This window comes from Scyliorhinus canicula, chromosome 6 (genome assembly GCF_902713615.1).
Source record: "Scyliorhinus canicula chromosome 6, sScyCan1.1, whole genome shotgun sequence".
In the NCBI taxonomy this organism is placed as follows: Eukaryota; Metazoa; Chordata; class Chondrichthyes; order Carcharhiniformes; family Scyliorhinidae; genus Scyliorhinus; species Scyliorhinus canicula.
In genome coordinates, this window is record NC_052151.1 from 200,805,649 (window position 1) to 200,828,637 (window position 22,989).

General features: G+C 51.8%; 1 protein-coding gene across 1 annotated transcript in view; it reads right to left on the reverse strand.

Moving 5' to 3' along the window:
• The window catches only part of LOC119967978 (A disintegrin and metalloproteinase with thrombospondin motifs 5-like), an 81,284-nt gene that overhangs the window by 13,064 nt on the left and 45,231 nt on the right, over positions 1–22,989 (reverse strand). Inside the window, 2 exon segments of the mRNA XM_038801079.1 lie at positions 1,068–1,254; positions 22,208–22,482. Of these exon segments, the coding sequence (XP_038657007.1) occupies positions 1,068–1,254; positions 22,208–22,482 (462 nt within the window).

Below are 22,989 nucleotides of genomic sequence, written 5' to 3' on the forward strand. Positions count from 1 at the left end.
AGTGAGTGTGAGAGTGAGTGTGAGAGTGAGTGTGAGAGTGAGTGTGTGAGAGTGTGTGAGAGTGTGAGAGTGAGTGTGAGAGTGAGTGTGTGAGAGTGAGTGTGTGAGAGTGAGTGTGAATGTGTGAGAATGAGTGTGAGTGTGAGAGTGAGTGTGTGAGAGTGAGTGTGAATGTGTGAGAGAGTGTGAATGTGTGAGAGAGTGTGAATGTGTGAGCGTGTGAAAGTGTGTGAGAGTGTGAGAGTGAGTGTGTGAGAGTGTGAGTGTGAGAGTGAGTGTGAGAGTGAGTGTGTGAAAGTGTGTGAGAGTGTGAGAGTGAGTGTGAGAGTGAGCGTGAGAGTGAGTGTGTGAGAGTGAGTGTGAGAGTGAGTGTGTGAGAGTGTGAGTTTGAGAGTTGAGTGTGTGAGAGTGTGTGAGTGTGTGAGAGTGAGTGTGTGAGAGTGAGTGTGAGTGTGAATGTGTGAGAGTGAGTGTGAGAGTGAGTGTGTGAAAGTGTGTGAGAGTGTGAGAGTGAGTGTGAGAGTGTGAGAGAGAGTGTGTGAGAGTGAGTGTGAGAGTGAGTCTGTGAGAGTGTGAGTGTGAGAGTGAGTGTGTGAGAGTGTGTGAGTGTGTGAGAGTGGGTGTGTGAGAGTGAGTGTGTGAGAGTGAGTGTGAGTTTGAATGTGTGAGAGTGAGTGTGAGAGTGAGTGTGTGAGAGTGTGTGAGTGTGTGAGAGTGAGTGTGAGAGTGAGTGTGAGAGTGAGTGTGAATGTGTGAGAGTGAGTGTGAGAGTGAGTGTGAGAGTGAGTGTGAGAGTGAGTGTGAGAGTGAGAGTGTGAGAGTGTGTGTGAGAGTGAGTGTGTGAGAGTGAGTGTGAGAGTGAGTGTGAGAGTGAGTGTGAGAGTGAGTGTGAGAGTGTGAGTGTCAGGCTGGGGTTAATGTCAGACATATTCAGGGGAGAATGTTGAAACAGACAGTGCTGTTTCGGGGGAATTGATCTTCCTGTGAATGTGAATCTCAAAGGGGCAGACTCATGTTAAATGTCTGGTGACTGAGGGTGAAGGTAGATATCAGAGTCGAAGCCTCACCATTATTGTACGGGCAGGGATCCAGGTTACAAGATTGGAATATCTCTCTCCTTCCCTGGCAATATCTCCCAAAAGCTGCAGGAAGTGGGTTATCACAACGGCGTCGAGAGAACTGGACTCCACCACCGCAGGTCCGGGAACAACGACTCCAGGGGCCCCACAAACCCCAGTTTCCATCGACAGGTTTCTGTCAGAGTAAACAGGAGACATTTGTTACAGAATAAAACTCCCTCTAAACTGTCCCATCAAACACTCCCAGGACAGGTACAGCACGGGGTTAGATACAGAGTAAAGCTCCCTCTACACTGTCCCCATCAAACACTCCCAGGACAGGTACAGCACGGGGTTAGATACAGAGTAAAGCTCCCTCTAAACTGTCCCATCAAACACTCCCAGGACAGGTACAGCACGGGGTTAGATACAGAGTAAAGCACCCTCTAAACTGTCCCATCAAACACTCCCAGGACAGGTACAGCACGGGGTTAGATACAGAGTAAAGCTCCCTCTAAACTGTCCCATCAAACACTCCCAGGACAGGTACAGCACGGGGTTAGATACAGAATAAGGCTCCCTCTAAACTGTCCCATCAAACACTCCCAGGACAGGTACAGCACGGGGTTAGATACAGAGTAAAGCTCCCTCTACACTGTCCCCATCAAACACTCCCAGGACAGGTACAGCATGGGGTTAGATAAAGAGTAAAGCTCCCTCTACACTGTCCCCATCAAACACTCCCAGGACCTGTACAGCACGGGGTTAGATACAGAGTAAATCTCCTCTACACTGTCCCCATCAAACACTCCCAGGACAGGTACAGAACGGGTAAGATACAGAGTAAAGCTCCCTCTACACTGTCCCCATCAAACACTCCCAGGACAGGTACAGAACGGGTAAGATACAGAGTAAAGCTCCCTCTACACTGTCCCCATCAAACACTCCCAGGACAGGTACAGCATGGGGTTAGATACAGAGTAAAGCTCTCTGTACACTGTCCCCATCAAACATTCCCAGGACAGGTACAGCACGGGGTTAGATACACAGAGTAAAGCTCCCTCTGCACTGTCCCCATCAAACACTCCCAGGACAGGTACAGCACGGGGTTAGATACAGACAAAAGCTCCCTCTACACTGTCCCCATCAAACACTCCCAGGACAGGTACAGCACGGGGTTAGATACAGAGTAAAGCTCCCTCTACACTCTCCCCATCAAACACTCCCAGGACAGGTACAGCACGGGGTTAGATACAGAGTAAAGCTCCTTCTACACCGTCCCCATCAAACACTCCCAGGACAGGAACAGCACGGGGTTAGATACGGAGTAAAGCTCCCTCTGCGCTGTCCTCATCAAACACTCCCAGGACAGTGTGGTGGTATGATTAGCATAGATGCCTGCCATTCGTGCAGAACAACGGCTTACCATTGGCCCTGGTCGGTCATGTGCCTCTCGACAGGTTGGTTGAGACCAGTCATGTGACGGCTCCCCGATTGGTCGAGAGGCTGAGTTAACCCCGCCTCCAGGGTGGGGTATAAATACCCAGTACTCCCGGCGTTCGTCTTTCTACTGTAATCGACCGCAGGGCTGACATCTAGCAGTTTAAAGCCATACTTTTGTCCAGTAACACGTCTTGCGTTCAATTGATAGTACATCAATTTAATCAGCTAGAAATTTGAAGATGGAGCTCCGGATGAAGCTCGAATGCCTCCACATCGGCCCGCGAACTCAGAACGCATCGGAAATCTTCAAGCATTGGCTGCCGTGTTTCGATGGTTACCTGGTGACCGCAAGCAGCCCCCCCACCATGGCACAGAAGCTTCACATCCTCCACTCCAGTGTGGGCATGGTGGCCTACGCGATTATAGGGGAAGAAAAAGAATACGACGCGGCCATGGACAAGCTGAATGGACAGTTTCTTAAACCGGTAAACAGAGTATTCACCCGACATCTGCTGGCTACCAGACAACAGCTCCCCGGTGAGTCCTTAGACGAATTTTACCAGGCCCTCGCTGTCCTGGGGAGGAATTGCTCCTGCCTCCAAGTTTCAGCCACAGAGCAGATGGAACTTCTGATCAGAGATGCTCACGTGGCTGGGATGCAGTCTGCCGCTATCCGCCAGCGGCTGCTGGAAAAAGACGACCTCAGCCTAACTGAGGCACGGACTCTCTCCACCTCCCTGGAGTTCGCCGATTTAAACGCCCGCGCCTATGTCCCCAGCACCACCCTGGGCCTCCTGGCATGCTTCCCCACCGCCATCCGCCACTCCCGAACACCCTCAGGCCTGCGCCGCGGGACGCCCCGACAAGTCCACGGGGCCCCGCTGCTATTTCTGTGGGTTCACCAAACACCCTCGCCCGCGCTGCCCTGCCCGCTCCACCCTTTGTATGAGCTGCGGGAAGTAGGGCCACTTCTCCTCCGTCTGCCAGGCCAAATCGGTCACTGCTGTACCGCGCAGCAACCGGGGATCCCCCCCTCCGGGCCCTTCCAGCGCACCGCACCAATCTGCCCCCCCCCCCCCCCCCCCCCCCCCCGGCCCCCTGCGCCCGGCCTGCCCGGGAGCACGGAAAGCTTCGTTCACCCTGCCACAGAAAGACGCTGCGCGCTCCCTGTCCACCCTGTAAAACACAAATCGGGTTAGCCTCAGGTTCACACTCCATCCGCATCACCGGCTGCTGCATCGCGGACCTCACGGTCCAAGGGAAGGTTTTAAAAAATTACAAACTCCTTGTCCTCCCTGACCTTTGCGTACTGGCACTCCTAGGACTGGACTTCCAGTGCAACCTGCAGAGCTTGACCTTCCAATTCGGCGGCCCTATACCCCCCTCACTGTCTGCAGCCTCGCGTCCCTCAAAGTGGACCCTCCCTCCCTGTTTGCTAATCTCACCCCCGATTGCAAACCCGTCGCGACCCGGAGCAGACGGTAAAGCGCCCAGGACTGGACCTTCATCAGGTCCGAGGTCCAGAGGTTGCTGAAGGAAGGGGTCATCGAGGCCAGCAACAGTCCCTGGCGAGCCCAAATGCTGGTGGCCCGGACTGGGGAGAAAAACCGGATGGTCATCGACTACAGCCAGACCATCAACCGGTTTACGCAACTGGACGCGTATCCCCTCCCCCGTATTTCCGCCATGGTAAACGAGATCGCGAAATACAAAGTCTTCTCCACGGTGGACCTCAAGTCCGCTTATCACCAGCTCCCCATCCGCGCGAGTGACCGACTGTACACCGCGTTCGAGGCTGATGGGCGCCTCTACCACTTCCTTAGGATTCCGTTTGGTGTCACAAATGGGGTCTCGGTCTTCCAACGGGTGATGGACCGAATGGTCGACAAGTACGGATTACGGGCTACCTTCCCGTACCTTGATAATGTCACCATCTGCGGCCACGACCAGCAGGACCATGGCGCCAACCTCCAGAAATTCCTCCAAACGGCAAAACTCCTTAACCTCACATACAATAAGGATAAGTGCATGTTTAGCACCGACCGTCTAGCCATCCTCGGCTACGTAGTGCGTAACGGAGTGATAGGCCCCGACCCTGAACGCATGCGCCCCCTGATGGAAATCCCTCTCCCCAATACCCTCAAATCCCTCAAACACTGCCTGGGTTTCTTCGCTTACTACGCCCAATGGGTTCCCAATTACGCTGACAAGGCCCGTCCCCTCATTCAGTCCACGACCTTACCGCCATCGACAGAGGCCTGTCAGGCCTTTAGCCGCATCAAAGCGGACATCGCAAAGGCCACGATGAGCGCTATCGGCAAGTCCCTCCCCTTCCAGGTCGAGAGCGACGCATCAGAAGTAGCTCTGGCGGCCACCCTGAACCAAGCGGGCAGACCCGTGGCCTTCTTCTCCAGAACCCTCCAGGCTTCCGAACTCGACCACCCCTCTGTGGAAAAGGAAGCCCAGGCCATAGTCGAAGCTGTGCGACATTGGAGGCACTATTTGGCCAGCAGGAAGTTTACCCTCCTCACAGACCAACGGTCAGTGGCCTTCATGTTTGATAATGCACAAAGGGGCAAGATTAAGAACGACAAGATCTTACGGTGGCGGATCGAGTTGTCCACGTACAACTATGAGATCTTGTATCGTCCTGGGAAGCTCAATGAGCCTCCTGATGCCCTGTCAGCGCGCAGATAGACCGCCTCCGCTCCCTCCACGCGGACCTCTGCCATCCAGGGGTGACCCGTTTCTACCATTTCATTAAGGCCCGCAACCTGCCCTTCTCCATCGAGGAAGTCAGGACAGTAACCCGTGACTGCCACATCTGCGCAAAGTGCAAACCGCACTTCTACCGCCCCGAGCGCGCACACCTGATCAAAGCATCCCGCCCCTTCGAACGTCTCAGCATAGACTTCAAGGGGCCCTTCCCTCTAGCAACCGCAACATTTACTTACTGGCGGTGAGCGATGAATACTCCCGCTTCCCCTTCGCGATTCCCAGCCCCGTCATGATCACATCGACCGTCATTAAGGCCCTCCTCTCCATCTTCTCCCTGTTCGGCTACCCCGCGTACATTCACAGCGACCGGGGGTCCTCATTTATGAGCGACGAGCTGTGTCAATTCCTGCTCAACAGGGGCATTGCCTCTAGCAGGACAACCAGCTATAACCCTCGGGGTAACGGACAGGTCGAGCGGGAGAATGGTACCATCTGGACGACCATACTACTGGCCCTCCGGTCCAGAGATCTCCCTATTTCCCGATGGCAAGAGGTGCTCCCCGATGCCCTACATTCTATCCGCTCACTCCTCTGTACTCCAACTAATCAGACACCTCATGAACGTCTTCTTGTTTTCCCCAGGAAGTCATCCTCCGGATCCCCTCTCCCGACTTGGCTGGTCACCCCCGGACCCAGCTTGCTCCGGAAGCATGTGCGGGTGCACAAGTCCGACCCGTTGGTGGAACAAGTCCAGTTACTCCACGCTAACCCGCAGTATGCGTATGTGGAGTACCCCGACGGTCGGCAGGACACGGTCTCCCTCCGGGACCTGGCACCCGCCGGCGTGCGGCCCTCCCCCCCTTCACCACAGACCCCCCCCTGTTCTTTCTCCTCCAGCGCCCCACCCAGGCCACCCCTCCCCCATCCATGGCGTCTCCCCCACCAGCCCGGGGTACGGACACAGTTCAAGGACAATCGCTCCCGGACAACAGGACATCAGCTGAACCACCACCATCGGCTGAACCAACGTCACCAACTCCACTGCGGCGGTCTGCCAGGACGTCACGGGCAACGAAAAGGCTGATCGAGTCCATTTGACTTCAACACCACCATGGACCTTGTATGGACACTATGTACTGTTGTTAAAAGTCTGGGCCAGTGGGAAGCCAAGGATACATATTTTTTCCGTCTCTCCTTACTACTCATACCACCAGATCTCCCCCCCCCCAGCTCTCGTTGACACCTCCCCTCGGTGTCTTTCTCCGCAAGCGGTGAATGTGGTGGTATGATTAGCATAGCTGCCTGCCATTGGTGCAAAACATTGGCTTACCATTGGCCCAGGTTGGTCAGGTGCCTCTCGACCGGTTGGTTCAGACCAGTCATGTGACGGCTCAGCGATTGGTCGCGAGGCTGAGTTAACCCCGCCTCCAGCGCGGGGCATAAATACCCAATACTCCCGGCGGTCCTCTTTCTACAGTAACCGACCGCAGGGCTAACATCTAGCAGATTAAAGCCATACTTTTGTTCAGCAACTCGTCTCGCGTTCAATTGATGGTACATCAGAGAGGTACAGCACGGGGTTAGAGACAGAGTAAAGCTCCCACTATACTGTCCCCATTAAACAATCCCAGGATATGTACAGCACGGGATTAGATAAAGAGTAAATCTCACTCCACACTGTCCCCATCAAACACTCCCAATACAGGTACAGATACGTGGTTAGATACAGAGTAAAGCTCCCTCTACAATGTCCCCATCAAACACTGGCAGGACATGTACAGCACTGGGTTAGATAAAGAGTAAATCTCACTCTACACTGTCCCCATCAAACACTCCCAGGTCAGGTACAGCACGGGGTAAGATACCTAGTAAAGCTCCCTCTGCACTGTCCCCATCAAACATTCCCAGTACAGGTACAGCACGGGGTTAGATACAGATTAAAGCTCCATCTACACTGTGCCCATCAAACACTCCCAGACCAGGTACAGCATGGGGTTAGATACAGAGTAAAGCTCCCTCTACAGTGTCCCCATCAAACACTCCCAGGTCAGGTACAGCACGGGGTAAGATACCTAGTAAAGCTCCCTCTGCACTGTCCCCATCAAACACTCACAGGACAGGTACAGCACGGGGTCAGATACAGAGTAAAGCTCCCTCTAACTGTCCTCATCAAACACTCCCAGGAGAGGTACAGCACGGGATTAGATACAGAGTAAAGCTCCCTCTACACTGTCCCCATCAAACACTCCCAGGACAGGTACAGCACGGGGTTAGATACAGAGTAAAGCTCCCTCTAACTGTCCTCATCAAACACTCCCAGGACAGGTACAGCACGGGAATAGATACAGAGTAAAGCTCCCTCTACACTGTCCCCATCAAACGCTCCCAGGACAGGTACAGCACGGAGTCAGATACAGAGTAAGGATCCCTCTAACTGTCTGTGCTGATATGATTTGCATCCCTGTCTGCCATTGGTGCAGAACACCGTCTTACCATTGGCCCTGGTCGGTCATGTGCCTCTCGACCGATTGGTGGAGAGGCTGAGCTAACCGCGCCTCCTTGCCGAGGTATAAATAGTCAAACGTCGGGCGGTCGTCCATTTTTATTGCAGACGACCGCAGGGCTAAGTTCTAGTTTATCAAATTGAGGTGCCTAACTTCTGTAAAGCAACTCGTCTCCCGTACAATTGATGGCACATCACTGTTCTCATCAAACACGCCCAGGACAGGTACAGCACGGGGTGAGATACAGAGTAAAGCTCCCTCTACACTGTCCCCATCAAACACTCCCAGTACAGGTACAGCACGGGGTTAGATACAGAGTAAAGCTCCACCTACACTGTCCCCATCAAACACTCCAGGACAGGTACAGCACAGGGTTAGAAACAGAGTAAAGCTCCCTGTACACTGTCCCGATCAAACACTCCCAGGACAGGTACAGCACGGGGTTAGATAGAGAGTAATGCTCCCTCCACACTGTCCCCATCAAACTCTCCCAGGACAGGTACAGCACGGGGTTAGATACAGAGTGAAGCTCCCACTACACTGTCCCCATCAAACACTCCCAGGACAGGTAGAGCACAGGGTTAGATACAGAGTAAAGCTCCCTCTACACTGTCCCCATCAAACACTCCCAGGAAAGGTACAGCACGGCGTCAGATACAGAGTAAAGCTCCCTCTACACTGTCCCCAACAAACAATACCCAGGACAGGTACAGCACGGGGTTAGATAGAGAGTTAAGCTCCCTCTACACTGTCCCCATCAATCCTTCCCAGGACAGGTACTGCACGGGGTTAGATACAGAGTAAAGCTCCCTCTACACTGTCCCCATCAAACACTCACAGGACAGGTACAGCACGGGGTTAGATATAGAGTAAAGCTCCCTCTACACTGTCCCCATAAAACACTTCCGGGACAGGTACAGCACGGGGTTAGATACAGAGTAAAGCTTCCTCTACACTGTCCCCATCAAACACTCCCAGGACAGGTGTAGCACGGGGTTAGATACAGAGTGAAGCTCCCACTACACTGTCCCCATCAAACACTCCCAGGACAGGTACAGCACGGGGTTAGATACAGAGTGAAGCTCCCTCTGCACTGTCCCCATCAAACACTCCCAGGACAGGTACAGCACGGGGTTAGATAAAGAGTACAGCTCCCTCTACACTGTCCCCATCAAACACTCCCAGGACAGATACAGCATGGGGTTAGATACAGATTAAAGTTCCCTCTGCACTGTCCCCATCAAACACTCCCAGGACAGGTGCAGCACGGGGTTAGATACAGACTAACGTTCCCTCTACACTGTCCTCATCAAACATTCCCAGGACAGGTACAGCACGGGGTTAGATACAGAGTAAACCTCCCTTTACACTGTCCCCATCAAACACTCGCAGACCAGGTACAGCATGGGGTTAGATACAGAGTAAAGTTCCCACTACAATGTCCCCATCAAACACTCCCAGGACAGGTACAGCACGGGGTCAGATACAGAATAATGCTCCCTCTACACAGTCCCCACCAAACACTCCCAGGACAGGTAGAGCACGGGGTTAGATACAGACTAAATCTCCCTCTAACTGTCCTCATCAAACACTCCCAGGACAGGTACAGCACCGGGTTAGATACAGAGTAAAGCTCCCTCTACACTGTCCCCATCAAACACTCCCAGGACAGATACAGCACAGGGTTAGATACAGAGTAAAGCTCCCTACACCATCCCGATCAAACACTCCCAGTACAGGTACAGCATGGGGTTAGATAGTGAGTAAAGCTCCCTCTACACTGTCCCCATCAAACAATCCCATGACAGGTACAGCACGGGGTAAGTTACAGAGTAAAGCTCCCTCTGCTCTGTCCCCATCAAACACTCCCAGGACAGGTACAACACGGGGTTAGATACAGAGGAAAGCTCCCTCTACACTGTCCCCATCAAACACTCCCAGGACAGGTACAGAACGGGGTAAGATACAGAGAAAAGCTCCCTCTACACTGTCCCCATCAAACACTCCCGGGACAGGTACAACACGGGGTTAGATACAGAGAAAAGCTCCCTACACCATCCCGATCAAACACTCCCAGTTCAGGTACAGCACGGGTTTAGATACAGAGTAAAGCTCCCTCTACACTGTCCCCATCAAACACTCCCAGGACAGGTACAGCACGGGGTTAGATACACCGTGAAGCTCTCACTACACTGTCGCCAACAAACATTCCCAGGACAGGGACAGCACGGGGTTAGATACAGAGTAAAGCTCCCTCTACACTGTCCCCATCAAACACTCCCAGGACAGGTACAGCACAGGGTTAGATACAGAGTAAAGCTCCCTCTGCCCAGTCCCCATCAAACGCTCCCAGGACAGGTACAGCACAGGGTTAGATACAGAGTAAAACTCCACCTACACTGTCCCCATCAAACACTCCCAGGACAGGTACAGCACGGGGTTAGATACAGAGTAAAGCTCCCTGTACGCTGTCCCGATCAAACACTCCCAGGACAGGTACAGCACGGGGTTAGATACAGAGGAAAGCTCCCTCTGCACTGTCCCCATCAAACACTCCCAGGACAGGTACAGCACGGGGTTAGATACAGAGTGAAGCTCCCACTACACTGTCCCCATCAAACACTCCCAGGACAGGTACAGCATGGGGTTAGATACAGAGTAAAGCTCCCTCTACACTGTCCCTATCAAACACTCCCAGGACAGGTACAGCATGGGGTTAGATACAGAGTAAAGTTCCCTCTGCACTGTTCCCATCAATCACTCCCACGACAGGTACAGCACGGGGTTAGATACAGAGTAAAGGTCCCTCTACACTCTCCCCATCAAACACTCCCAGGACAGGTGCAGCCCGGGGTTAGATACAGAGTAAAGCTCCCACTGCACTGCCCAATCAAACACTCCCAGGACAGGTTCAGCAAGGGGTTAGATACAGAGTAAAGCTCCCTCTACACTGTCCCCATCAAACACTCCCAGGAAAGGTACAACACGGGGTTGGATACAGAGTAAAGCTCCCTCTACACTGTCCCCATCAAACACTCCCAGGACAGGTACAGCACGGGGTTAGATACAGAGTAAAGCTCCCTCTACACTTTCCCCATCAAACACTTCCAGACCAGGTACAGCATGGGGTTAGATACAGAGTAAAGCTCCCTCTACACTGTCCCAATCAAACACTCCCAGGTCAGGTACAGCACGGGGTAAGATACCTAGTAAAAATCACTCTGCACTGTCCCCATACAACACTCCCAGGACAGGTACAGCACGGGGTTAGATACAGAGTAAAGCTCCCTCTACACTGTCCCCATCAAACACTCCCAGGAAAGGTACAGCACGGGGTTGGATACAGAGTAAAGCTCCCTCTACACTGTCCCCATCAAACACTCCCAGGACAGGTACAGCACGGGGTTAGATACAGAGTAAAGCTCCCTGTACACTGTCCCCATCAAACAATCCCATGAAAGGTACTGCACGGGGTAAGATACAGAGTAAAGCTCCCTCTGCACTGTCCCCATCAAACACTCCCAGGACAGGTACAGCACGGGGTTGGATACAGAGTAAAGCTCCCCCTACACTGTCCCCATCAAACACTCCCAGGACAGGTACAGCACGGGGTTCGATACAGAATAATTCTCCCTCTAAAGTGATCTTTATGTCGTCTTTGTCGACAGGAATAGTGCCGGAAGACTGGAGGATAGCAAATGTTGTCCCCTTGTTTAAGAAGGGGAGTAGAGACAACCCTGGTAATTATAGACCTGTGAGCCTTACTTCGGTTGTGGGTAAAATGTTGGAAAAGGTTATAAGAGATAGGGTTTATAATCATCTTGAAAAGAACAAGTTGATTAGCGATACTCAACACGGTTTTGTGAAGGGTAGGTCATGTCTCACAAACCTTATTGAGTTTTTTGAGAAGGTGACCAAACAGGTGGATCAGGGTAAAGCTGTTGATGTGGTGTATATGGATTTCAGTAAGGCGTTTGATAAGGTTCCCCACGGTAGGCTATTGCAGAAAATAAGGAAGTATGGAATTGAAGGTGATTTAGCGGTTTGGATCAGTAATTGGCTAGCTGAAAGAAGACAGAGGGTGGTGGTTGATGGAAAATGTTCATCCTGGAGTTCAGTTACTAGTGGTGTACCGCAAGGATCTGTTTTGGGGCCACTGCTGTTTGTCATTTTATAAATGACCTGGAAGAGGGTGTAGAAGGATGGGTTAGTAAATTTGCAGATGACTCGAAGGTCGGTGGAGTTGTGGATAGTGCTGAAGGATGTTATAGGATACAGAGGGACATAGATAGGCTGCAGAGCTGGGCTGAGAGGTGGCAGATGGAGTTTAATGCGGAAAAGTGTGAGGTGGTTCACTTTGGAAGGAGTAACAGGAATGCAGAGTACTGGGCTAATGGCAAGATTCTTGGGAGTGTAGATGAACAGAGAGATCTCGGCATCCAGGTACATAAATCCCTGAAAGTTGCCACCCAGGTTAATAGGGCTGTTAAGAAGGCATATGGTGTGCTAGCCTTTATAAGCAGGGGGATTGAGTTTCGGAACCACAAGGTCATGCTGCAGCTGTACATAACTCTGGTGCGGCCACACCTGGAGTACTGCGTGCAGTTCTGGTCACCACATTATAGGAAGGATGTGGAAGCTTTGGAAAGGGTTCAGAGGAGATTTACTAGGATGTTGCCTGGTATGGAGGGAAGGTCTTACGAGGAAAGGCTCAGGGAATTGAGGTTGTTTTCGTTAGAGAGGAGAAGGCTGAGAGGTGACTTAATAGAGACATATAAGATAGTCAGAGGGTTAGATAGGTTGGACAGTGAGAGTCTTTTTCCTCGGATGGTGATGACCAACACGAGGGGACATAGCTTTAAATTGAGGGGTGAGAGATATAGGACAGATGTCAGAGGCAGTTTCTTTACTCAGAGAGTAGTAGGGGTGTGGAACGCCCTGCCTGCAATAGTAGTAGACTCGCCAACTTTAAGGGCATTTAAGTGGTCACTGGATAGACATATGGATGAAAATGGAATAGTGTAGGTCAGATAGGCTTCAGATGGTTTCACAGGTCGGCGCAACATCGAGGGCCGAAGGGCCCGTACTGCGCTGTAGTGTTCTATGTTCTATGTTCTATGTTCTACACTGTCCCCATCAAACACTCCCAGGAGAGGTATAGCACTGGGTTAGATACAGAGAAAAGCTCCCTCTACACTGTCCCCATCAAACACTCCCAGGACAGGTACAGCACGGGGTTAGATACAGAGTAAAGCTCCCTCTACTCCGTCCCCATCAAACACTCCCAGGACAGGTACAGCACGGGGTTAGATACAGAGTAAAGATCCCTCTACACTGTCCCCATCAAACACTCCCAGGACAGGTACAGCACGGGGTTAGATACAGTGCAAAGCTCCCTCTACACTGTCCCCATCAAACACTCCCAGGACAGGTACAGCACAGGGTTAGATACAGTGTAAAGCTCCCTACAACATCCCGATCAAACACTCCCAGTACAGGTACAGCACGGCGTTAGATACAGAGTAAAGCTCCCTCTACACTGTCCCCATCAAACACTCCCAGTACAGGTACAGCACGGGGTTAGATACAGAGTGAAGCTCCCACTACACTGTCCCCATCAAGCACTCCCAGGACAATTACAGCACGAAGTTAGATGCAGAGTAAAGCTCCCTCTACACTGCCCCCATCAAACACTCCCAGGACAGGTACAGCACGGGGTAAGATACAGAGTAAAGCTCCCTCTACTCCGTCCCCATCAAATACTCCCAGGACAGGTACAGCACGGGGTTAGGTACAGAGAAAAGCTCCCTCTACACTGTCCCCATCAAACACTCCCAGGGCACGTACAGCACGGGGATAGATACAGAGTGAAGATCCCACTACACTGTCCCCATCAAACACTCCCAGGACAGGTGCAGCACAGGGTTAGATACAGAGTAAAGCTCCCTCTACACTGTCCCCATCAAACACTCCCAGGACAGGTACAGCACGGGTTACAGAACAGGTTTCTGGGAGTGTTTGATGAGGACAGTGATGTGCCATCAATTGTACGAGAGACGAGTTGCTTTACAGAAGTTAGGCACCTCAATTTAATTAACTAGAACTTAGCCCTACGGTCGTCTACAATAAAAATGGACGACCGCCTGATGTTTGACTATTTATACCTCGGCAAGGAGGCGCGGTTAACTCAGCCTCTCCACCAATCGGTCGAGAGGAACATGACCGACCAGGGCCAATGGTAAGCCGGTGTTCGGCACCATTGGCAGACAGGTATGCAAATCATATCAGCACAGACAGTTAGAGGGATCCTTACTCTGTATCTTACTCCGTGCTGTACCTGTCCTGGGAGTGTTTGATGGGGGCAGTGTCGAGGGAGCTTTACTCTGTATCTAACCCCGTGCTGTACCTTTCCTGGGATAGTTTGATGGGGACAGTGTAGAGGGAGCTTTACTCTGTATCTAACCCCGTGCTGTACCTGTCCTGGGAGTGTTTGATGGGGACAGTGTAGAGGGAGCATTACTCTGTATCTAACCCCGTGCTGTACCTGTCCTGGGAGTGTTTGATGGGGACTGGGTAGGGGGAGCTTCACTGTGTATCTAACCCCGTGCTGTACGTGTCCTGGGAGTGTTTGATGCGGACAGTGTAGAGGGAGCTTTACTCTGTAAGTAACCCCGTGCTGTACCTGTACTAGGAGTGTTTGATAGGGACAGTGTAGAGGGAGCTTTACTCTGCATCTAACCCCGTGCTGTACCTGTCCTGGGAGGGTTTGATGGGGACTGTGTAGAGGGAGCTTTACTCTGTATCTAAGCCCATACTGTACCTGTCCTGGGAGTGTTTGATGGGGACAGTGTAGAGGGAGCTTTACTCTGTATCTAACCCCGTGCTGTACGTGCCCTGGGAGTGTTTGATGGGGACAGTGTAGAGGGAGCTTTTCTCTGTACCTAACCCCGTGCTGTACCTGTCCTGGGAGTATTTGATGGGGACGGAGTAGAGGGAGCTTTACTCTGTATCTTACCCCGTGCTGTACCTGTCCTGGGAGTGTTTGATGGGGGCAGTGTAGAGGGAGCTTTACTCTGCATCTAACTTCGTGCTGTACCTGTCCTGGGAGTGCTTGATGGGGACAGTGTAGTGGGAGCTTCACTCTGTATCTAACCCCGTGCTGTACCTGTACTGGGAGTGTTTGATGGGGACAGTGTAGAGGGAGCTTTACTCTGTATCTAACGCCGTGCTGTACCTGTACTGGGAGTGTTTGATCGGGATGTTGTAGGGAGCTTTACACTGTATCTAACCCTGTGCTGTACCTGTCCTGGGAGTGTTTGATGGGGACAGTGTAGAGGGAGCTTTGCAGGGTTACAGGGTTAGATACAGAGTAAAGCTCCACCTACACTGTCCCCATCAAACACTCCCAGGACAGGTACAGCACAGGGTTAGATACAGAGTAAAGCACCCTGTACACTGTCCCGATCAAACACTCCCAGGACAGGTACAGCAAGGGGTTAGATACAGATTAATGCGCCCTCCACACTGTCCCCATCAAACACTCCCAGGACAGGTACAGCACGGGTTTAGATAGAGATGAATGCTCTCTCCACACTGTCCCCATCAAACTCTCCCAGGACAGGTACAGCACGGGGTTAGATACAGAGTGAAGCTCCCACTACACTGTCCCCATCAAACACTCCCAGGACAGGTACAGCACGGGGTTAGATACAGAGTAAACCTCCCTCTGCACTGTCCCCATCAAACACTCCCAGGACAGGTAAAGCACGGGCTTAGATAAAGAGAACAGCTCCCTCTGCACTGTCCCCATCAAACACTCCCAGGACAGGTACAGCACGGGGTTAAATACAGAGTAAATGTCCCTCTACACTCTCCCCATCAAACACTCCCAGGCCAGGTGCAGCACGGGGTTAGATACAGAGTAAAGCTCCCTCTGCACTGTCCCCATCAAACCCTCCCAGGACAGGTACAGCACGGGCTTAGATACAGAGTAAAGCTCCCTCTACACTGTTCCCATCAAACACTCCCAGGACAGGTACAGCACGGGCTTAGATACAGAGTAAAGCTCCCTCTACACTGTTCCCATCAAACACTCCCAGGACAGGTGCAGCACAGGGTTAGATACAGAGTAAAGCTCCCTCTACACTGTCCCCATCAAACACTCCCAGGACAGGTACAGCACGGGTTACAGAACAGGTTTCTGGGAGTGTTTGATGAGGACAGTGATGTGCCATCAATTGTACGAGAGACGAGTTGCTTTACAGAAGTTAGGCACCTCAATTTAATTAACTAGAACTTAGCCCTACGGTCGTCTACAATAAAAATGGACGACCGCCTGATGTTTGACTATTTATACCTCGGCAAGGAGGCGCGGTTAGCTCAGCCTCTCCACCAATCGGTCGAGAGGAACATGACCGACCAGGGCCAATGGTAAGCCGGTGTTCGGCACCATTGGCAGACAGGTATGCAAATCATATCAGCACAGACAGTTAGAGGGATCCTTGCTCTGTATCTTACTCCGTGCTGTACCTGTCCTGGGAGTGTTTGATGGGGGCAGTGTCGAGGGAGCATTACTCTGTATCTAACCCCGTGCTGTACCTTTCCTGGGATAGTTTGATGGGGACAGTGTAGAGGGAGCTTTAGTCTGTATCTAACCCCGTGCTGTACCTGTCCTGGGAGTGTTTGATGGGGACAGTGTAGAGGGAGCATTACTCTGTATCTAACCCCGTGCTGTACCTGTCCTGGGAGTGTTTGATGGGGACTGTGTAGGGGGAGCTTCACTGTGTATCTAACCCCGTGCTGTACGTGTCCTGGGAGTGTTTGATGCGGACAGTGTAGAGGGAGCTTTACTCTGTAAGTAACCCCGTGCTGTACCTGTACTAGGAGTGTTTGATAGGGACAGTGTAGAGGGAGCTTTACTCTGCATCTAACCCCGTGCTGTACCTGTCCTGGGAGGGTTTGATGGGGACTGTGTAGAGGGAGCTTTACTCTGTATCTAAGCCCATACTGTACCTGTCCTGGGAGTGTTTGATGGGGACAGTGTAGAGGGAGCTTTACTCTGTATCTAACCCCGTGCTGTACGTGCCCTGGGAGTGTTTGATGGGGACAGTGTAGAGGGAGCTTTTCTCTGTACCTAACCCCGTGCTGTACCTGTCCTGGGAGTATTTGATGGGGACGGAGTAGAGGGAGCTTTACTCTGTATCTTACCCCGTGCTGTACCTGTCCTGGGAGTGTTTGATGGGGGCAGTGTAGAGGGAGCTTTACTCTGCATCTAACTTCGTGCTGTACCTGTCCTGGGAGTGCTTGATGGGGACAGTGTAGTGGGAGCTTCACTCTGTATCTAACCCCGTGCTGTACCTGTACTGGGAGTGTTTGATGGGGACAGTGTAGAGGGAGCTTTACTCTGTATCTAACGCCGTGCTGTACCTGTACTGGGAGTGTTTGATCGGGATGTTGTAGGGAGCTTTACACTGTATATAACCCTGTGCTGTACCTGTCCTGGGAGTGTTTGATGGGGACAGTGTAGAGGGAGCTTTGCAGGGTTACAGGGTTAGATACAGAGTAAAGCTCCACCTACACTGTCCCCATCAAACACTCCCAGGACAGGTACAGCACAGGGTTAGATACAGAGTAAAGCTCCCTGTACACTGTCCCGATCAAACACTCCCAGGACAGGTACAGCAAGGGGTTAGATACAGATTAATGCTCCCTCCACACTGTCCCCATCAAACACTCCCAGGACAGGTACAGCACGGGTTTAGATAGAGATTAATGCTCTCTCCACACTGTCCCCATCAAACTCTCCCAGGACAGGTACAGCACGGGGTTAGATACAGAGTGAAGCTCCCACTACACTGTCCCCATCAAACACTCCCAGGACAGGTACAGCACGGGGTTAGATACAGAGTAAACCTCCCTCTGCACTGTCCCCATCAAACACTCCCAGGACAGGTAAAGCACGGGCTTAGATAAAGAGAACAGCTCCCTCTGCACTGTCCCCATCAAACACTCCCAGGACAGGTACAGCACGGGGTTAAATACAGAGTAAATGTCCCTCTACACTCTCCCCATCAAACACTCCCAGGCCAGGTGCAGCACGGGGTTAGATACAGAGTAAAGCTCCCTCTGCACTGTCCCCATCAAACCCTCCCAGGACAGGTACAGCACGGGCTTAGATACAGAGTAAAGCTCCCTCTACACTGTTCCCATCAAACACTCCCAGGACAGGTACTGCACGGGGTTAGATACAGAGTAAAGCTCCCTCTACACTGTCCCCACCAAACACTCCCAGGACAGGTACAGCACGGGGTCAGATACAGAATAATGCTCCCTCTACACAGTCCCCAGCAAACACTCCCAGGACAGGTACAGCATGGTGTTAGATACAGAGTAAAGCTCCCACTAACTGTCCTCATCAAACACTCCCAGTACAGGTACAGCACGGGGTTCGATACAGAATAAATCTCCCTCTACACTGTTCCCATCAAACACTCCCAGGAGAGGTATAGCACTGGGTTAGATACAGAGTAAAGCTCCCTCTACACTGTCCACATCAAACACTCCCAGGACAGGTACAGCACGGGGTTAGATACAGAGTAAAGCTCCCTCTACTCCATCCCCATCAAACACTCCCAGGACAGGTACAGCACGGGGTTAGATACAGAGTGAAGCTCCCACTACACTGTCCCCATCAAACACTCCCAAGACAGGTACAACACGGGGTTAGATACAGAGTAAAGCTTCCTCTACACTGTCCCCATCAAACACTCCCAGGCCAGGTACAGCACAGGGTTAGATACAGAGTAAAGCTCCCTCTACACTGTCCCCATCAAACACTCCCAGGACAGGTACAGCATGGGGTTAGATACAGAGTAAAGCTCCCTCTACACTGTCCACATCAAACACTCCCAGGACAGGTACAGCACGGGGTTAGATACAGATTGAAGCTCCCTACAAAATCCCGATCAAACACTCCCAGTACAGGTACAGCACGGGGTAAGATACAGAGTAAAGCTCCCTCTACACTGTCCACATCAAACACTCCCAGGACAGGTACAGCGCTGGGTTAAATACAGAGTAAAGCTCCCTACAAAATCCCGATCAAACACTCCCAGTACAGGTACAGCACGGGGTAAGATACAGAGTAAAGCTCCCTCTACACTGTCCCCATCAAACACTCCCAGGACAGGTACAGCACGAAGTTAGATACAGAGTAAAGCTCCCTCCACACTGTCCCCATCAAACACTCCCAGGACAGGTTCTGCACGGGTTTAGATACAGAGTAAAACTCCCTACACCATCCCGATCAAACACTCCCAGTGCAGGTACAGCACGGGGTTACTTACAGAGTAAAGCTCCCTCTACACTGCCCCCATCAAACACTCCCAGGACAGGTACAACACGGAGTTAGATACAGAGTAAAGCTCCCTACACCATCCCGATCAAACACTCCCAGCGCAGGTACAGCACGGGGTTACTTACAGAGTAAAGCTCCCTCTACACTGTCCGCATCAAACACTCCCAGGACATGTACAGCACGGGGTTAGATACACAGTGAAGCTCCCCCTACACAGTCCCCATCAAACACTCCCAGGACAGGTACAGCACGGGGTTAGATACAGAGTAATGCTCCCTCTACACTGTCCCCATCAAACACTCCCAGGACAGGTACAGCACGGGGTTAGATACAGACTAAAGCTCCCTCTACACTGTCCCCATCAAACTATCCCAAGACAGGTACAGCACGGGGTTAGATACAGAGTTAAGCTCCCTCGACACTGCCCCCATCAAACACTCCCAGGACAGGAACAGCACGGGGTTAGATACAGAGTAAAGCTCCACCTACACTGTCCCCATCAAACACTCCCAGGACAGGTACAGCACAGGGTTAGATACAGAGTAAAGCTCCCTGTACACTGTCCCGATCAAACACTCCCAGGACAGGTACAGCACGGGGTTAGATACAGAGTAATGCTCCCTCTACACTGTCCCCATCAAACACTCCCAGGACAGGTACAGCACGGGGTTAGATACAGAGTAAACCTCCCTCTGCACTGTCCCCATCAAACACTCCCAGGACAGGTAAAGCACGGGCTTAGATAAAGAGAACAGCTCCCTCTGCACTGTCCCCATCAAACACTCCCAGGACAGGTACAGCACGGGGTTAAATACAGAGTAAATGTCCCTCTACACTATCCCCATCAAACACTCCCAGGCCAGGTGCAGCACGGGGTTAGATACAGAGTAAAGCTCCCTCTGCACTGTCCCCATCAAACCCTCCCAGGACAGGTACAGCACGGGCTTAGATACAGAGTAAAGCTCCCTCTACACTGTCCCCATCAAACACTCCCAGGACAGGTACTGCACGGGGTTAGATACAGAGTAAAGCTCCCTCTACACTGTTCCCATCAAACACTCCCAGGACAGGTACAGCACGGGGTTAGATACAGAGTAAAGCTCCCTCTACTCCATCCCCATCAAACACTCCCAGGATAGGTACAGCACGGGGTTAGATACAGAGTAAAGCTCCCTCTACACTGTCCACATCAAACACTCCCAGGATAGGTACAGCACGGGGTTAGATACAGAGTAAAGCTCCCTCTACACTGTCCCCATCAAACACTCCCAGGACAGGTACAGCGCTGGGTTAAATACAGAGTAAAGCTCCCTACAAAATCCCGATCAAACACTCCCAGTACAGGTACAGCATGGGGTTAGATACAGAGTAAAGCTCCCTCTACACTGTCCCCATCAAACACTCCCAGGACAGGTTCTGCACGGGTTTAGATACAGAGTAAAGCTCCCTCAACACTGCCCCCATCAAACACTCCCAGGACAGGTACAACACGGAGTTAGATACAGAGTAAAGCTCCCTACACCATCCCGATCAAACACTCCCAGTACAGGTACAGCACGGGTTTAGATACAGAGTGAAGCTCCCACTACACTGTCCCCATCAAACACTCCCAGGACAGGTACAGTACGGGGTTAGATACAGAGTACTGCACGTGGTTAGATACAGAGTACAGCACAGGGTTAGATACAGAGTACAGCACGGGGTTAGATACAGAGTGAAGCACGGGGTTAGATACAGAGTACTGCACGGGTTAGATACAGAGTACTGCACGGGGTTAGATACAGAGTACAGCACGGGGTTAGATACAGAGTGAAGCACGGGGTTAGATACAGAGTACAGCACAGGGTTAGATACAGAGTACTGCACGATGTTAGATGCAGAGTACAGCACGGGGTTAGATACAGAGTACAGCACAGGGTTAGATACAGAGTACAGCACGGGGTTAGATACAGAGTACAGCACGGGGTTAGATACAGAGTGAAGCACAGGGTTAGATACAGAGTACAGCACGGGGTTAGATACAGAGTACAGCACGGGGTTAGATACAGAGTGAAGCACAGGGTTAGATACAGAGTGAAGCACAGGGCTAGATACAGAGTACAGTACAGGGTTAGATACAGAGTGAAGCACGGGGTTAGATACAGAGTGCAGCACGGGGTTAGATACAGAGTGAAGCACAGGGTTAGATACAGAGTGAAGCACGGGGTTAGATACAGACTACAGCACGGGGTTAGATACAGAGTGAAGCACAGGGCTAGATACAGAGTACAGCACGGGGTTAGATACAGAGTGAAGCACAGGGTTAGACACAGAGTGAAGCACAGGGTTAGATACAGAGTGAAGCACGGGGTTAGATACAGAGTGAAGCACAGGGTTAGATACAGAGTACAGCACGGGGTTAGATACAGAGTGAAGCACAGGGTTAGATACAGAGTGAAGCACAGGGCTAGATACAGAGTACAGCACGGGGTTAGATACAGAGTGCAGCACGGGGTTAGATACAGAGTGAAGCACAGGGTTAGATACAGAGTGAAGCACAGGGTTAGATACAGAGTGAAGCACAGGGCTAGATACAGAGTACAGTACAGGGTTAGATACAGAGTGAAGCACAGGGTTAGATACAGAGTGAAGCACAGGGTTAGATACAGAGTGAAGCACAGGGTTAGATACAGAGTGAAGCACAGGGCTAGATACAGAGTACAGCACGGGGTTAGATACAGAGTACAGCACGGGGTTAGATACAGAGTACAGCGCGGGGTTAGATACAGAGTGAAGCACAGGGTTAGATACAGAGTACAGCACTGGGTTAGATACAGAGTACAGCACGGGGTTAGATACAGAGTACAGCACGGGGTTAGATACAGAGTGCAGCACGGGGTTAGATACAGAGTACAGCACGGGGTTAGATACAGAGTACAGCACGGGGTTAGATACAGAGTACAGCACGGGGTTAGATACAGAGTGCAGCACGGGGTTAGATACAGAGTACAGCACGGGGTTAGATACAGAGTACAGCACGGGGTTAGATACAGAGTACAGCACGGGGTTAGATACAGAGTGCAGCACGGGGTTAGATACAGAGTGAAGCTCCCTCTATTTGGGGCAGTGGTGGACTCTGTGCTACTCACCGCCTGTTGCCAATTGGCCACGCACTGCCCGCTCAGACAGACCCTCCCCATGCCGCAGTCTGTGCCGTCTGCCGCCGGGAGTTGCTTGCTGGAATGGTGCCACATGCCCTGCCGCCGGGCCATGCACCAGAGAATGCGACAGGGGTCGGTTTGCGGTCTCCAACGATGTCCCGGTCCAAATGTCAGTCGGCACTGCTGGTCTGCGTCGTAGTTTCTCCCAGCCAGAGTTTGGGACTCGGCCAGGGATACCTGGGGCCTGTTCAGCAGGCATTCCGCTGTGAGTGGGGTGGGGAACGAGAGAGAGAGAGAGAGAGCCAGGATCAACCACAATGGAAAGGGAGGAATGCCAGCAAGAGACAGAAAGAGAGGGAGAGAGAGAGAGACCAGATCAGCCATAATGCCAGAGTACAGGAGGATTTAGAGATCGAGAAAGAGACAGAGAGGGTTTTGCGGAATATGTTGAGTTAAGAAACAGCAAGGGCCAAAAGAACATTTCCGGGGTGTTTGCAGACCACCAAACGGCAGAAGGAATGTTGGGAATAGTATTGCACAGGAAATTAGAGATGATCGTGACACAGGAACATCTGTGATTATGGGTGACTTTAATCTGCTTGTGGATTGGGTAAGTTAAATTAATACAATAGCGGGGAATTTCTGGAGTGCATACGGGATGGTTTTCCGGAAGAACAATTCAAGGAATCAACAAGGGGCCAGGGAATCTTGGACTGGGTGATGTGCAATGCGAAAGGATCAGTTGGCAATATAGTTGGGAAAGAACCCTT